Consider the following 16,352-nt stretch of genomic DNA (forward strand, 5'->3'; position numbering starts at 1 on the left):
TCAGATAGAAACAGGGCAGATTATGATTCGATCCTCCAGCATCACGCTGAGCACCAGGAAGATAAAGTAGAGCAGGAACATGGTGAAACCCAGCACCTTATTCATCTTCCACTTACAGAACGCAATGGAGATGATGACGAAGAGGAGCATGAGGAAGAGGAGCACGATGGCACAGAAAAGCCCATTGCTGCTGACGGCCACTGGAGCGAAACCGTGGCCCATGGAGAACAGGAGCCACGGCACTGGCAGACTTAGAAACAAAGTGACAAACAGAAAAAGCTTGAGACTCTTAAAAAAAAAAAAAAACAATTAGGAGGATTTCTTCAAATGTGACACATCAGAGTACTGGAGCTCACCCCACAGTGATGTCAAAGATGTTACTGCCGACAGAGCTGGACACGGCCATGTCCCCCAGGCCTTTACGTGCCACGATCACACTAGTTATGAGGTCAGGGATGGACGTGCCCGCTGCCAGGATTGTAAGGCCCATAATCTCCTCTGAGATTCCGATGGTCTCGCCAACCTATAAGAGCACATCAGAGTTCTATGTTCAGCCTCTTACCATGTGAATTTAACTGCAAATTAGAGTTTAGTTGCATTTCAGTGAGTTAAAACGGACACGTTATCTTAACAAGAACGATCATCTGAGCTGCACAGTGTGTTCAGCTGTAACTAAATACCTTTTGAGAGTTAAAAATGCAATTGTTGAGAAATGTATGCAAAAACATACTTGTAATACTACTACAGTATTACACTGACCTGATGGGCCCACCACACCATGAGATAGGAGAAGATACCAATCCATATAATCGAGCCGAGAAACGTGAACGCGAAGAATTTCTTGGATTTCTGTCGTGAGAGTGATTAAAGTTAAAACACAGCATTCAGGGCCGATCTCAGAGATGTGTGTGTGGCTCTCACCTGGTTGCGGACGTCAGGAACTGTGAGCCACAGCGGGAAAACTATAGGCAGCAGGAAGAGGTAGGTGGCTTGTTTATGCGGTGTGTCAGGCCACTCTAAAGACAGGGGCTCATCTTCTTCGTCTGCTTCCTCCTCCTCCCCCTCCCCCTCCCCATCATCTTCATCTTCACTGGACTCATCACTGTCTTCATTGCTGCCACTGTCATCACTGTCAGAGTCTTCAGACCCGCCCGATCCCTCCTCTCCTGCTGCTGCGTCCTCCTGAAGTGGAAGGACATAAAGAGGATTTTTTTTCTCCAGTTTTCCAAAGGTTGCAGCTCCATATTGACTCTAAATGGGCTTTTTTGATAACCGTGGTATTGGAGAGTACCTTCTTGTCCTCTGACGGCTCCCTCAACTCTGCATCTTTAACTAGCTTTTTGGTTTGCTTTTCACCACCTGCAAAAGAAAGTGCAAGAATTGTGTGTCACCATTAGGCATATTCTATTGGTTTCTTATGGTTTCTAATGGCTACTATTGTTTTCCTAATGGTTTGGTTGTTTTTTCTAAAGGGATTCTATTATCCCCTACACAAATACAGGACTTTAACTGGTCGCTACTAATGATTCCTACAGCAGTCTAGGCATTTCTATACCAGTAATGGTCACTATACAGTGGTCTGGTGGTCACTACAGGTTGTAGTGGTCTCTAATGGTTCCTAATGCCTTTGGAGATCACATCTGTGTGATTTCTAGTGGGTTCTTGTGTAGGATATACAGTATGTTTGTAGATTGCACTTTTCAGTGATTTCATTTAATACATTACAAGATCACCTTTGACCTTTTACGAGTAAATCATATTTGGCCTTTTGTCATGAATACTTAATTTTCTGGATCTTTTCCAGTACAGGGATTGAAAGTAATTCGGCAGAAAGTTCAATATATAAAGGTTACATTTTTATTTAATGTTCATATTTTAATCATGCAAAGCATGGGGATTAAACATCAAATTCACCTTTACTGTAATATATATATATTTTTTTTTTTTTAATTACTCGCAGTTCGATTGGTCACGTCCTACCTGGGGCAGGTAGTTTATAAATATCCCCTGTTTACGCCCGCCTCCTTCAGTCTTCTTCTGCTTACCAGCTAGAATTCGCATTGGCATTGACTTTTGACCGAATTTCATCTCTACAATCGACAATAAACGGATTTAAAGACAATTCTTTATCGTGTGGATCAGACTTCAGCAGCAGCAGAGCAGCATAACCAGTGGAGGATCGAAAGGTAAAGCGCTTTCTCTCCTGAGCACTCGGCTCCAGGTGGCTAGTTAGCATGCTATTAGCATATTAGCTTGAAGTTGCTCTCTCCGTGTACACGGTGGAAAAAACAGATACAACGATGTAATTGAACGAATCATTTAAAATAATGTTTCCAGAGCTTCTACAGATACTGTTTTTCAGCTGTATTTTCTTTAATGTAGTTTTAATTAAGTTTTTTTTTACTTGATGGTGGTGGGCCTGCCCCTCTGAACATGTGTTTAGCATATTAGCTCTAATTATCTGTGTCTACACACAATTAAAAGCGATATAAGAGTAATTCAAATAAGCCTAGTCATTTTTCAACACAACTACAGCTTCAAGAATGTGTGTTTTTGAATTGATTTTTCTCGAAATGTGAGTCTCCTGTCTGCATCATAATCGAATTTGCATAGAGGCCTCAGCTGCATGGAGCTGCGTTTAAACATAGATGAGATTGATTTAAATAAGCATCTTCATTTTTAAACTCAGCTATAGCTTCTAAAAATATATAGCCTACATATGTGTATTTTTTCGTCAACATTAAATCAGGCGTTTTGTTAATTGGCTTTTGTTGTGTGGTGTTTTTATCATTTTATATATGATTATTTTGCATTTCTAGCTTTGCATAAATGGAAGGAAATTTTGTTTCCTCAGTTTGTGTTTTTCTTTTTTTACGAATGGGCATTTTCTTCATTTTCTACCATTAAAATTCTTTCTTTTTCCATTTCAAAATGTGTTTTGTTTTTTTTCTTCAATTTTATATAATTTTGTTTTGTGTGTTATGCGACTCTGTGTGTGACTGTGTAGTGTATGACACTGTTTGTGGTCTACATCGCATCCAATCGGTAAAATTGACTACTTTCACCAAGTGGTATTTCAGCAGCAAGGTTCACCTCATGTTCATTGTTTGTTTTGGATTGAGAATGCCCCCAAGATAGATGAAAACCCAGATGAAGAGGTAGTTCAGTTAATCGACAAGTATGTAACATGTGAACTACCTTCAAAAGACAAAGTTTTACTGTGACGTCTGTGCAGCAATTCTTATGTTTTTAAAGTCAGGCTGTGACTAAAATATGAATATTTTTGTCTCTTTTTTTCTATTCCTCTCCAGGGAAAACCAAAAACACTCAGCACTTGACGTAAACTGCTATCCCTGCAGACCCTGGACTTCAGCTCCCTCCTGCTGGTTTTGTTGTTGTCTCCACTTCCCTTGACCCTGTCTCCCTCCCATATTTGTCTGTTTTTATTTGTTCAATATGTTTTAACTTTGTTCTTGTTGATTCATGTTCAGAAAAAATTTAATTAAAATCACAAACTGTAATGAGTTGTCACGCCCCATATGTCCTGTTCCCAACACATACGTATAGACATGTCTCTGTCTCTATAATTCCTGTTGCAGCACTAGGTTTCACACTATGTTTTTCTAATAGTTTTCGATCCTAATGGAACCAGTAGCTTTCTAATGGTATTGCATTCTAATGGAACCAGTAGGTTCCTAATGGTTTAACATCCTAATGGGACCGGTAGGTTCCTAATGGTTTCTTCTAAAGGTTCCCAATGGGGTTCCAATTCCCATTAGACCATTAGGAACCATTAGAAACCTTATGCAGGGAGTCCACGGGGTCTTAAAAAGTATTAAAAGTTGATCAATCAATTTTCGGAAAATTAAGGCCCTTAAAAAGTCTTAACTGCAATTTCATGAGATTACTTTTTGTCCATAGAGTTTGACTGCAAAAAGTATGCATGAATGTATTAATTTTCCTCCCCACGTTTGTTAAAAACAACAATGCGCAGGCATGCTCGCCCTGCAAGATCGGCGAGATGTGACGTTGCGCATCTTACAACAGCGAATGCGCTACTCCTGGTGAAAGATGATATCCGAAATGGCACAAAAATAAACTCCAAAATCGTGAATACGTGAGTCAAAGTGTTACTTGTTTATTTTAATAAACCTTGCCTTCGGTATTATTTATTCTTTCGAACTTTGTTCCTTTGTATGGTTGTGCTCTATAGATTTAATTGCAAACTAAAACTGTTTTGTAAGTTAAATATGTGTTGCCGATTACAGCCTGAAGTGGCGATAAGGTCTTAAAAAGGTATTGAAATTAACTTCAGGATTCCTCCATATACCCTGTGTAAGTACTATGTGAATGTTATACATTATGATGTATTATACTCCTTGTGGTTGTTTTTTCCCCCCCCCAAACTAACCTGATTCATTTATAATTCATATTGTACTACACACTCATACAGAGCACTGCCAAGCAGCATGAAGATGTGTTTAAAACACATATTCACTAGGGGGCAACAAAGTTACGTTAATTTTCTCCATGAGCAGACACTCTGGGCGTAATGAAAGGCATCTAAAGAGTTTAATAATATACATCACATTCTTCTGCGTTACCTTCACCTTTGTCTTCAGGTTTTCTCTCTGCCTTTCGTCTGGCCACATTATTCAGAGTCTCTGCCTTTTCCTTAAATTTTCCTATGGACAAACAAAAACACTGAGAATGAGACAATAATTCCCCAGTTACATTTGAAGGACAAATAATTACAGCCACAAGTCAAAGCAATCATGAATTAAACACAGAGCAAAATACATGCAGTATCAATATCAAAGCAACCTCCATCAGCATAATCCTGTGTGCACTGCAGAGCAAAATGAAAAAAAAGAAATACACTGCCTGGTACAAGACAAGATCTTACTCTTGCGTTACACTGTAAACCCATTATCCTGCAAATGCATTTTACTGCTTATTTGACCATTAGACCTTTGCTTCCATACAAATATAGATAAAGGTATTTAATGTTTCTATGTGATCCAAGGTGTTTGAGTCAATACAGTCTCTTCACAAGCGGAGGTTCATAAGAGATAACAGTGTAGTACGAGTCAGGAAACATCCTATGGGGTCAGTTAGTTTGTTATCTAATTCAAGTAAGAGGCACTTTTGGGAATTACTTCTACATTCATCAATAAAAATGATTCATTCATGTAGATTATAGTTTGTATAATCACTATACTGATTACAATCATAGAATTTGGCTTCTCCTTCACTGTAGGCCTCTGAATGGATCCCTCCATAGTCTCAGAGAGGTATTTATCTGCTTAGTACCAATCTGGACTTAGAGCTGACTTCACTTGAGACAGTTCACTAATCCCTTTTACTGAGAAAATGATGTAGTCCATACCCATTCACTGTCAGAGCAGTTGTCTGTTATCAGTTATCTGACTTGTTATCATATCCATGTTATATTCACCTTCTCCAAGTGGGTCTAACGTGTGAATCATGAGCTGGAAGATGGTGGTTCTCATGGTGCTGTTGTGTAAAGACGCTGAACTTCCGCCTCGCTGCAGCGATGGCTTCAACTGGTGACAAATGTACAAACAGAGTCATGACAGTAACTCACAATAACAGATAGTGACAATTAACCACTGTTAGACAATCACGTCCGTGTCTTCAGTGCATTAACATGCTCCAACACTTGACAAAAACGCCTGTTGATATTATACATAGTGTCTGTATCTATGGTAAGAGCTGTTTTTGGTGTCTTTTTTTCAATGATTGATTTTTACCTTTAACCGATTCTTGTCCTCAGGAGCTGGAGGGTCATTGTCGTCATCATCCACATTCGTCTGCATGCAACAATGTTTTTTCAGTAATAATCATTCATTGAATAAGGCCCAAAGTTATTTACATTTTAAAGGAGCTGATAAACTGATCACTATTTTACATTTAGCACATGATAGAGGGTCCTGTGCGTCATGTAGATGATTATAGGATGGTGGAATAACATTTCTTGCTAAACCTAACTCAAACCAAACCCAACCATAGTGTGTCGTAGTGTTAAGATACTGTATTATGTATGATATGAAGCAATTTCTTTCAACTGATGAAACAATCACATTAGATCACTGGGAACCCCAGCTAGGACAGAATATCCAGCTCCACAAAAGCCTCCTGAGTGCACAAAATACTAAGGTTGAATACAGTGTACATGTCAATGCTACAGTTTATACAGAGCTGTGACTGCTCGGAGGATTATTTTAGATTAGCTGAGTAGTTTTAGTTCACTGAGGTCTTTGCTGGTGTCAATTTACTCTTGTCATTATTTGCATAAAACTCTACAGATCGGTATTTGAGATGTGGCGTTATGAGTGATGTGGCGTTATCCTTCAGTAATAAACCACAATGTTTGTGATAAGTATCTAAAGTATATAAGTATATACATGTGTATTTCTATGTTCCAGTGTTATGAAGTTTAGTTATGTCACGTTGACGACCTTAAACTGCAAAAATTGAGCTGATATTTTCTATATAGAGCACATGTTTAATGTATCAAGACATCTTTATTGTTTACCTTGTCGGGCTCCTCCACAGTGATGATTTTGATGACGTTCTTGTGTTTGTGGATTTGTGTTTTGACGGCATGCTCTATTTGCCTGTTAAACTTCATGAAAATCACATAGAGAGTGTAACAGGCCACCAGCATCATGCTCTCCCACCACATTATCACATTGTCCAGGAAGAAGATGATGAGTAGGATGAGGCCCACAATGTAGAAGGACACATCTCTGAAAATCGGCCACCAGGTCAGACGTAGCACCTCCCGAGAAAACAGAGCACACATTCCAATAACAAACAAAATGTTGAAAACTGCTGAGCCAACTATTGTGCCAATGCCCACATTGCTGTGGGCAATGAAAACTCCTATCAATGAGGTAAAAAGCTCAGGTGCAGAACCTCCAGCTGCCATGAATGTGGCTCCTGCCACATCATCAGAGATGGCCAACTTGTCGGTGATCACCCCCAGCGCAGGAACAAAGAACTCATCACACACTATTGCAAGTGAGATAAACATGTATATCATCCCAATAATGTGGAGGATCACCCAGCCTCTTCTGCGGTCTTCAACAGAAAATATATCTTCAGGGTATTCACCCTTGACATGTGGAGCCTCACCGGGAGATGCTGGAGTGATGGTAGTTAGAGGAGGAGCTGGAGCTGGTGTAGGTGTAGGTGGCTCTTTGGGAGGTTCTGGGGACACATAGATGCAGTGCACGATAGTCTGATTTTTGGTTGGCAATAGTGGAGTTGGAGTGGATGCCTGCAAATCTGATGTGGCATCCTGATGAGTTGCCACGTGCGGGGCAGGCGTGGTCTGATCTGTGGGCTCAAATTCATGAATTGCAGTAAGGGGTTCCTCCAGCACCTCAGTTGCCTCCTCGACCTCCTCTGTTGAACCCTCTCCGAAATCCTCTCCAATCTGAGGCAATTGGAATGGCTCATGCAGTCTGGCACTGATGGTCAGCTGGTAGATGGTGCAGAGGAAAACCCCAGAGAGGAGAAACAGAACTCGTTTCAGCTGCAGTCGCTTTCTACCCTTTCTACAGTTCATTTTCCTCCAAAGTAGTGATGCTACAAGCTATGTTGATTTAAGGTGCATAAATGGACTGTGGTAGACGAGTCCTGTTCTCTCCCCAGCAGACCATGGGGTGACTCCAGCAGACTCCAGCAGTCTGATGCATGTCACATACCCTGCAACCTGTTGCAAATGAAATACGCATTAGAGATACAGTGGCAAATCCTGCACAGTTATAGTGTTGTGATTTTGAGAGGTGTGTATGCAGCTGCTTGACCTTGGATCCCAGGCTCCGGCCAGTCTGTGTGAATATGCCTAGATGTCAAGCTACAAGCTGTGAATGTGTCAAAGGATGTGCATTATGGTAGGAGTGAAAAGTAAGATATGGTACGTGTGGGAATTGTACCTGTAGGAATGTGTGGGGTGCATGTGTTAAGACAAATGTGTACGTGTATGTATAGGAAAATTTTATTTTCCAGGACAGATACCTGGTAGCAGCTGTGTATAAGTTTGCAAGCATTTTAAATGTTCATACATTGCATTTCATACATCAGCTGTTATGAATAATATTGTCAAGAGTGTCAGAAAAGAGAAGCACAAACATCAAGCAAATGATGGTCATGGCTGGACTCATTTCTCTTCAGTTGCAAAGAGCACCAATAAAACAATACATTTTTTTGATTGAAATGCAGACTTACCACAAAATGAATACTGAATAATGAAAGTGAGGTTCACTACATTTTCCAAACGTAGATCTCCATAGCTGGATAGTGCGGTACATGCATGCATCCAAACTGTTGACAGGGTTGACAGGGTTATGTAGGACACAGGACAAGTCCTCACAATGGATCAGCATAACACCTAATACCTGAAGTCTTTTAAGAGGATTATGTGCATTGTCTCACTCTCACTTTATCACGAGCTTGTCATAGCAATATCTATTTGGAAGCGATCTAAAACTGATGTTCCAGTTTGATGATACTGTGTTGCATATTTATTGCACAAAAATCCTTTTGCACACCCTTTTTAAAAATTAATTATTTCATGTATGCGACAGTGACAGTGTGAACACGTGAAGTGCAGTACCCCAGGTGTACCAGTAGGCCTGCATCATTTTTGTTCCAATGCACACATTGTTTACATCCATTTAAGGTCCAGTGTGTTAGAATTAATAACATCTAATGGTAAGACTGGAGATTGCAACAAACATCAATCTCTGCTGATCCCTTGTCCAATAGGACAGCTGCATCCAATATGTCTTCAGCTTTATTGAAGGAACGGCTTTGTTGTTGATGAAGCGTTGCATTATTTCATGCAGACCGTTGGTAGTTCTACTGATGTTCATTTGCTCTGATGAGAGCATTTTCCTCTGAGGGTGATGACCCAATGGCTCCTGGATAAACATGTGGCCGACACCTTCAGTGTGCCTCTGGCTAGAAGCAGCGATGTAGGACAGGATCTGATTCCTCTCTCATGACCGACAGGTTAGAGTTCGTAAGTCTGATTCATTCAATTGAAAGTGTAATGACACTGATTTTACCTGGTGTTGTTTCCCTATGGGGTCGTGGCCATACTGTCAAGGGGGATCATTAGGTCTTGGTGGTTCCTCATCATCACACACCATTTGGCATTTAGAGAGGCAGACCAACATCTGTCCCAGTGGTTTTCTCAGTAGTGGGGCCATGGCCTGGGGCACATGTGTAACTGCAGCAGTCTAAATATCATCAGGTATTTCATAAACTGACACTTAAATGTGAGACAAAATTCTGTATATATTTATTTACATGAGCAACAAAATCATTATTTGACCAAGTGATTGCAATGAGCAAGAAAATCATGTAATAACCAATAAGAATGACTAAATATAAAGAATGCATGTTTCATCTTCTTCCATGTCTTTGGTTGCGATCTCCTTTATTTCCAACAATTCCAACATCACAATATTTGGCTCATTCAGGGCATCGATGTATTTAGACTTTTGTACTTTTATAAAGTTTATTTGCTCCCATAGAAAATTAATTGATAGTGCAGATCAAAGGCAAGCTAAGTAGATCAAACACATCACAGGCAATAGCATGGTGCTGACATCAAGCATTCTTACTGGCTAAGCCTGGCTTTTACAATGCTGGTGCACAGAAGCCAAAACTTCAAAAACAAAATTTGGTAGGTGTTAATGCATTTGAATATGAGCCTTTTGCCCACAAAACCTTCATGTGTTGCAGTGACAGGTTCCTCCAGCCATGTCGTTTTCTCAACCCACCTGTGCTGAATCATCTGCAAAATCCTTTTCAGTCTGAGGTATTGGGCCTATGCAGTCTGACACCGATGCTTAGCTGATAAAAAGTGCAGAGGAAATCCCCACTGAGGAGAAACAGAACTCGGCTCAGCTGCATGACATAATTCATTTTGGCACACAAAAAGCACTGCAATAAAGAGCAAGCCCAACTTTCTAATAACAAGCAGTCAGGACCCGAAACATCAGCAGTGTGCAATAATAAAAATTGAAAGGTAACGATACTATTTATAAAGTTGAGAGAAAATACAATTTCTGAACAGTAAGTTTCTCTATTTAGTTCTTCACATAAAGCTCAATTTTAATCACAGCTGCAACTTTTTCACGGAATAAACAATTTTCTTTATATGAAATGTTCCTCATGTAGACCACGCCTTGAGTCATAAGTGGATTATATAGCAGTGTTTCTCACTATAAAAACATTGTTTGTACAGCCAGCCAGTGATACGGCCTGACAGGCGTTTAGAGTATTTAATAACATGAGTAAACACAGTAGAGAGGTCAGTTGATGTAAGAATGGCAGCTGTGCAATATTGCCTTTATCATTTATCGTTTACATTATGCATACACCAACAGTCGTATTGCTGAACTCACTACCCGGCTAATTTTTCGGTGGATCTTACAGCAAACAATTCCAACATATGGGAACTGTGTGATGCGCGCACACTGTTCTCACCCGGACGGGGAGGAATGTTACACACACGTCACAACAGAAGCTGTATGGCAAACGAAATCCTGAATGGCACGTACATGTCTTAGTTTTTTTTTTTTTATTAAGTCACTCGTTTTCCTTTGTTTGTTCATGTTCATGCAAACAGTTCACTTGGTGTTTATGTTCCTTCTCGCATTCGTTGAATAATAACCTGAACGTTCGTTCCGTCGACGGTTTTGCTGTTATATTAGCGAGCACTAGCGTGAATTAGCCAGCACTAGCTAACAGCTATCTGTTGTGTACAACTGTTATCACTTTAGCGCGGACTTAACCACTTTTACTCTAATGTGGTAAACTAAATACCCGACGAATGCACCGCATAACATGTCCGAGATCGACAAAAGAAAGGAGCAGGTGGCTAATAAAATGCCAAGTCTATGTCGTAGACTAGTTCTCACATATGTCATTGTTAGTTGGAATTCTGTCAATTCTTCATCATTGGGAATATTTCTCCTTATGATGTTGATTTACAGCAACTACTCTGCTCAGGTTTGACGTCAAATGTAGAGCTAAAGACTGGTTTCAAGCTAAATATGACTCTTTATCGACAGACCAAACGCTAATTGTGATGAATATATATATATATATATATATATATATATGTTTGTGTCAGTATCAGGAATTTGTTTGATGTGGGACTGCAACTAATAACGATTATTTTCTGTTATTCGAGTAATCGTTTGGTCCATAATATGTCTTGGAAAAAATAATTTATTCTGTCCATAAACCAAAATAATTCAGTTTTAATGATTTAATTAGTTATATGGAGCAAGTAAACCAGAAAATATGCACATTTTAGAAGCTGAAAAATCTGAAAACTTAATCATGAAAAAAAACTCCAAACTGAACAGCCAGTGAATAGTTGATGATTAATTTAGTAAATATTAATAATCGATTAATTGAGTAATTGTTTCAGCTGTAGATTGATGCACAGTATTCACACATTCACAGTATCCACAAAACACACCTCTACTTCTCAATATATGCCTCTGTAATTAGCACGTTATGTTGTTACTAATAAATTGAAATTTAATCGTTTAATTGTTGTTCTACCCTCAGTGGCTGCAGACGCTGGAGGATACGTTGAGTTCATTGCGGTGTTGTGAGTGTTCATAAACAACCAGCCATGCCTACCGTGGTGTTAATGGACGTGTCTTTGTCCATGACACGGCCAGTGTCACTTGACGGCAGTGAGGAGTTTCAGAGGAAGAACCTGGCTGTCCATGGGCTCAACATGCTATTTGAACACATGGCCTCAAACTACCGCATGGAGTTCACATCTCTGATGGCCTTTTCCTCCCTCTGGGAGCTCTTGGTGCCTTTCACCAGAGATTACAATGCATTACAGGTGAAGTGTGCCTCAAATTCAGTACAGTGTTAGAGATATTTGTTACTAACATATATGTTTTTCTGTGCAGGAAGCTCTGAGCACATTGGAAGACTATGATAAGACTTGTATTGAAGCGGCTCTTCTTGGTGTCAGCAATGTTGTCCAACAGGAGTGGGGCACCACCTGTTCCTGTCAGGTAATTTGGCAAGCCAAGAGTACAATTTTTCAATTCAAACAGTTTCAAAGACTCACTCGTGGGTCCACAGTAGATAGATAGATAGAAAGATAGATAGATAGATAGATAGATAGATAGATAGATAGATAGATAGATAGATAGATGGGCTCACCCAGGTGATGCATAAAAATGTACGTCAAATTTACAAAGCTGCATATTAGCTTGAGCATAAAGCTAACAAAATTGTAAAATATATCTGCCATCACTCATTATGGAGGTATAGTTCCCTGCATGTCGTGAGAGGAGTGTTTCATGAATAGAAAAACAAGTAAAATCTATTTCCTGTCTTCTCTGCTTCTATCATGGCGTTACTCTTTTTGCGAACTATTATTGACGTCCTAGTTTCTACTGTACTGCGAACTCACCTTCAGCATTTATTGTAACCCATCACTGTTTGGGCTGAAAATCACCATTGGCATACATAAGATGATTGATGGTGATTGAGTGTTTGATTATCTGAGTTTATTCTTGATTAAACAAAGGTAGTGCACAGGAAAGAAGATTTTTACAGAACTATTTTATTGTTCTGTTGGGTTTTCATTTTGTTTGTTTGTTTATATTCTTCCCTTATGTCCTATAGATGGTGCTGGTTACTGATGGATCTCTTGGTATCGGAAAGGGTTCTCTACGTCACTCCCTCAAAACAATGAAGCCGCGTGGGGACGACAAGAAGTTCCCACTTCCTTTCCCTTTCCCTACTAAAGTGTATATCATGTGTGTAGCCAGTGCAGAGGAGGTACCTATAACCTTTATTTTCTGCCTTATTATCAACACCTGATTAATGTTTTGTTTACTTGAGCCTGTATTCTAATTCGGTCAGTGTAATACTGAGAAGGAAATTTGCAACTAAAAGCAGCTTTTCATAATCGGGATGTAAAGTTACAGCCTCTACTGGGCCGTCAGAGTCTGGATATTGCTGAATAGCAGGCAATGGCCAAGAGGAAAGGAATTTGCCAATCCCCATTGCTCTCCAGGTGCAGTTTCAGAGGTTCTGCCCACTGCTCCTGTGCCCAGCTTGTGTGTTCACTGCTGGTTTATAATCAGCATAGGTTAAATGCAGAGGTCATTTGTGTTTGTGCAAACATTACTTGGTATTTTCCCCCCGTTTGAATCACAATTAAGAGATTAGACTAGTATTTATGAAATTACACCCCTGAAATAGAATGCAAGTTATCCCAGGCAGCATCTGCACACTGTACCACAAATATTTCATCCACTTACGAATAGTGTCACGAATTGCAGCTGGCGTATTTAAGGAGATTGAATAATGAAAGCAGACTGAACTGAATGTGTGGTTTTTGTCCCTCCAGTATTTTTGTGTAAACATATGTCTGACAAATCTTAATCAAGTGCACCATAATTGACCCCCGTGTATATATTTTTCCTTAACATATTTACAGCTGTTACAAATGTAGCCCCCTCTCTCGTGTAATTACAGTTACAGGCGACTGATGCTATGGACAACTTGGAGGAGCTACTTCGCCTCAGTGGAGGGGATGGACAAATATTCACCATGGAGGGACCACTGTGCATGAAGAGTGTACAGGCCATGTTTGGGTATGTTTATAACTGGGGAAATTAAACGGTACCCTAATTACACATTATTTTAATGTGTGCACTAAAGCATCTTTTGTACCACTTTTTCATTTTAATATCCAGGAGGCTGATAGATTACGCATACTCTCCTTTCCATGCGGTCCTTCATTGTGGGAATCTGTCCTCAGACGTTCAAGTGTTCCCTCGTCCTGAGCCTATTGTGGTGGACGAAGAGGTGGACCCCATGCCACGAATAGTTAATACAGGTACCATACAGTATGTTGTAAGGGTTAACGTGTACCTTTTTTTTTCTAAAGAGAAATCTTAATTCTGGTTTTCCATGTTTCAGATTTGGAAATTGTAGGCTTCATTGAAATAGGTGATATTTCCAGTCCTCCTGCTGTATCCAGACACTTGGTTCTGCCTATTGCTGTAAACAAAGGTTAGTGTTGAACACTTTTGTTGTTATTTTCAAGGAAAACTAATATATATATACTCATAGAAAAGCTGTATGTCCCTTGGACATAAATATATATATACATATTTAAAACCTCAGTTTACTACATGTGACTATTTACACTTGATTTCAGAGGTGGATGAAGTTGGCACAGGAGCCACAGAGGAGCTTGAGGACGAACCCTCTGCCAGTCAGATGGCAGGCAAAAATCCAAACTTTTGTGTGCTTTTACATGGCAGTCTAAAAGTTGAGGGCATGGTGGCACTGGTTCAGCTGGGGTGAGAATAACAAAGTTGATTACATTTGAAGTATTTGCGAGAACTGTGTGTTTAAATTCAACATAAAACATTACGACAAACAAACAGCTAATGTCTGGTTTGCCTTTTTCCCTCAGGCCAGAGTGGTATGGCATATTGTACTCTCAAGCAGACAGCAAGAAGAAATCAAACTTGATGATGTCTCTGTTTGAGCCTGGTCCAGAGCCTCTGCCTTGGCTGGGCAAGATTTCATATTTAGGACCCATCTCAGGTAACCTGTCTTACAAACAAACAGCATATTTTCTGCCTATTCACACAGCGAAGCGTTGGCCTCTTATGATGGTAGTGTTCACTCGTGCCTCATTTCTGAAGGCATCGCTTTAAGATTGTGACTCTTTGAAGGTGTTGTGCATTTTCCTGTTATACCTGACAATAACCTATGTACAGGAAAATGACAATTCTAAAGGAGCAAAGGGCCCACACACACAATCACTCAGTTAATAATTTACACAGATGATCCTTTGCGATGGAGTAGAAGAATTGACTTCAACTTCTCACTTCTCAACATCACTTTTTCTGGTATTTCAGAGGCTGCTGAAAATCCCTATGGTGAGGATGACAGTAAAAGTCCTTTTCCCGTGCAGCCACACATCAAACGAAGCTATGGTCAGAATATTACTGTGTGGATAAAGGCCAGCGGACTACAGGTATGTTCAAATAGCTGTATTATTGTTTAAATCTTTGGTGAGAGATGACAAAAAATAATTATTCTGTAGCAGTACCTCAAAAATGAGTGATAGTATATTTTCCAGATGGTTTCTGTTGGTAGATGTGTAGACTTTATGGCACTTCAGAAAAATATTGAAATGAATCCATTTCAGTCAAGATGATAACAATTAATTGTCTTTAACTGGTTAAATGATATCACCAAACCCTGTGCAAAGACAAATAGCCTCTAACATTTTCAGTTACAACCCCTGAGCAGTGAAACTTATAATGATGATGCAATAATGTCATGCCTGTTGTCAAAGTTATGTGTTGACATTAGATCAAGCCGCTGATAAAATGTTATTACACCTAAACTGAACAGGTTTGCTGTTACATTAAACATCCACAGCAATTTAACCCTGACACAGGTGATTTGTTAATAATACAGCTTCTTTGATAACTTGGCCACTCATTATAAACTTATAACATCCCATATGAAGTGAACATGAGTGTGTAGTTGCTGATTATTTAGAGTGTCAATTATTGTCATTTCAGACTGATGTGCAGAAGATTCTGCGGAATGCAAGAAAGCTACCAGACAAAACTCAGACCTTCTATAAGGTAAGTTTCAAATAAGAAATACTCAGATTTGAACACAATAATCCTAAATAATAATCCTGTTTTGCGTTCTATTGTGTCAGGAGCTCAACCGTCTGCGTAAGGCTGCGTTGGCTTTTGGTTTCTGGGAGCTGCTGAAGGGGGTGGCCGATCTGTTGGAGAGAGAGTGCACCATGTTGCCCGACTCAGCCCATCCTGATGCTGCGTTCCAGCTTTCCCATGCCGCTCAGCAGCTCAAACTGGCAAGCACTGGTGACTCGCAGTACGCTGCTTTTGATCACAACATTGCCCCCATGCACACTGACTTCTCCAGCTAATCCACGCCTGAATTTACAAGTGGACTGAAGTATACGTGGTGTGTTGAATGCTGTTAAAAGGACACACGCAGCTGCAGGTAAAATGTGTCATGATGGAAAACTGAAAACTCCTCTGTGGCACTGTCTATAAACATGACAATATGTAGATAGGACATATTTGTAAAAATGTTTGTGTACATATTTTTTACATGTTAGTTTGCAGGATGCTTTTTCACTTATTAATGTACGTTTAAATTCAATTCACTGTCAAATAACCGGGGACTGTTGAGTTTGCTTTAATGTTGAGGTATTTATCAGAAATAACACATCACATTTGAGTATTGAGAAT

At 39.8% G+C, this 16,352-nt stretch overlaps 2 protein-coding genes across 2 annotated transcripts; one reads left to right on the top strand and one right to left on the bottom strand.

Moving 5' to 3' along the window:
- On the bottom strand, positions 1 to 7,597 carry slc24a1 (solute carrier family 24 member 1; the record flags this gene model as incomplete). Its single annotated transcript, XM_083893479.1, has 8 exons — positions 1 to 250; positions 357 to 523; positions 760 to 849; positions 922 to 1,215; positions 4,585 to 4,685; positions 5,459 to 5,567; positions 5,775 to 5,834; positions 6,560 to 7,597. 8 exons carry the CDS (start codon positions 7,595 to 7,597, stop codon positions 1 to 3), a joined length of 2,109 nt encoding a protein of 702 aa, XP_083749605.1.
- A 4,095-nt stretch (positions 7,598 to 11,692) lies between these two features.
- Positions 11,693 to 16,249, top strand: ints14 (integrator complex subunit 14; the record flags this gene model as incomplete). Its single annotated transcript, XM_083893161.1, has 11 exons — positions 11,693 to 11,914; positions 11,985 to 12,092; positions 12,712 to 12,867; positions 13,570 to 13,688; positions 13,791 to 13,933; positions 14,017 to 14,109; positions 14,258 to 14,402; positions 14,519 to 14,652; positions 14,970 to 15,088; positions 15,645 to 15,710; positions 15,791 to 16,249. The coding sequence occupies 11 exons, from the start codon at positions 11,693 to 11,695 to the stop codon at positions 16,022 to 16,024; spliced, it is 1,539 nt and encodes a 512-aa protein (XP_083749287.1). The 3' UTR covers positions 16,025 to 16,249.
- Positions 16,250 to 16,352: the final 103 nt, after the last annotated feature.

This window comes from Microchirus variegatus (genome assembly GCF_963457635.1).
Source record: "Microchirus variegatus genome assembly, chromosome: 8".
Classification (NCBI taxonomy): Eukaryota; Metazoa; Chordata; class Actinopteri; order Pleuronectiformes; family Soleidae; genus Microchirus; species Microchirus variegatus.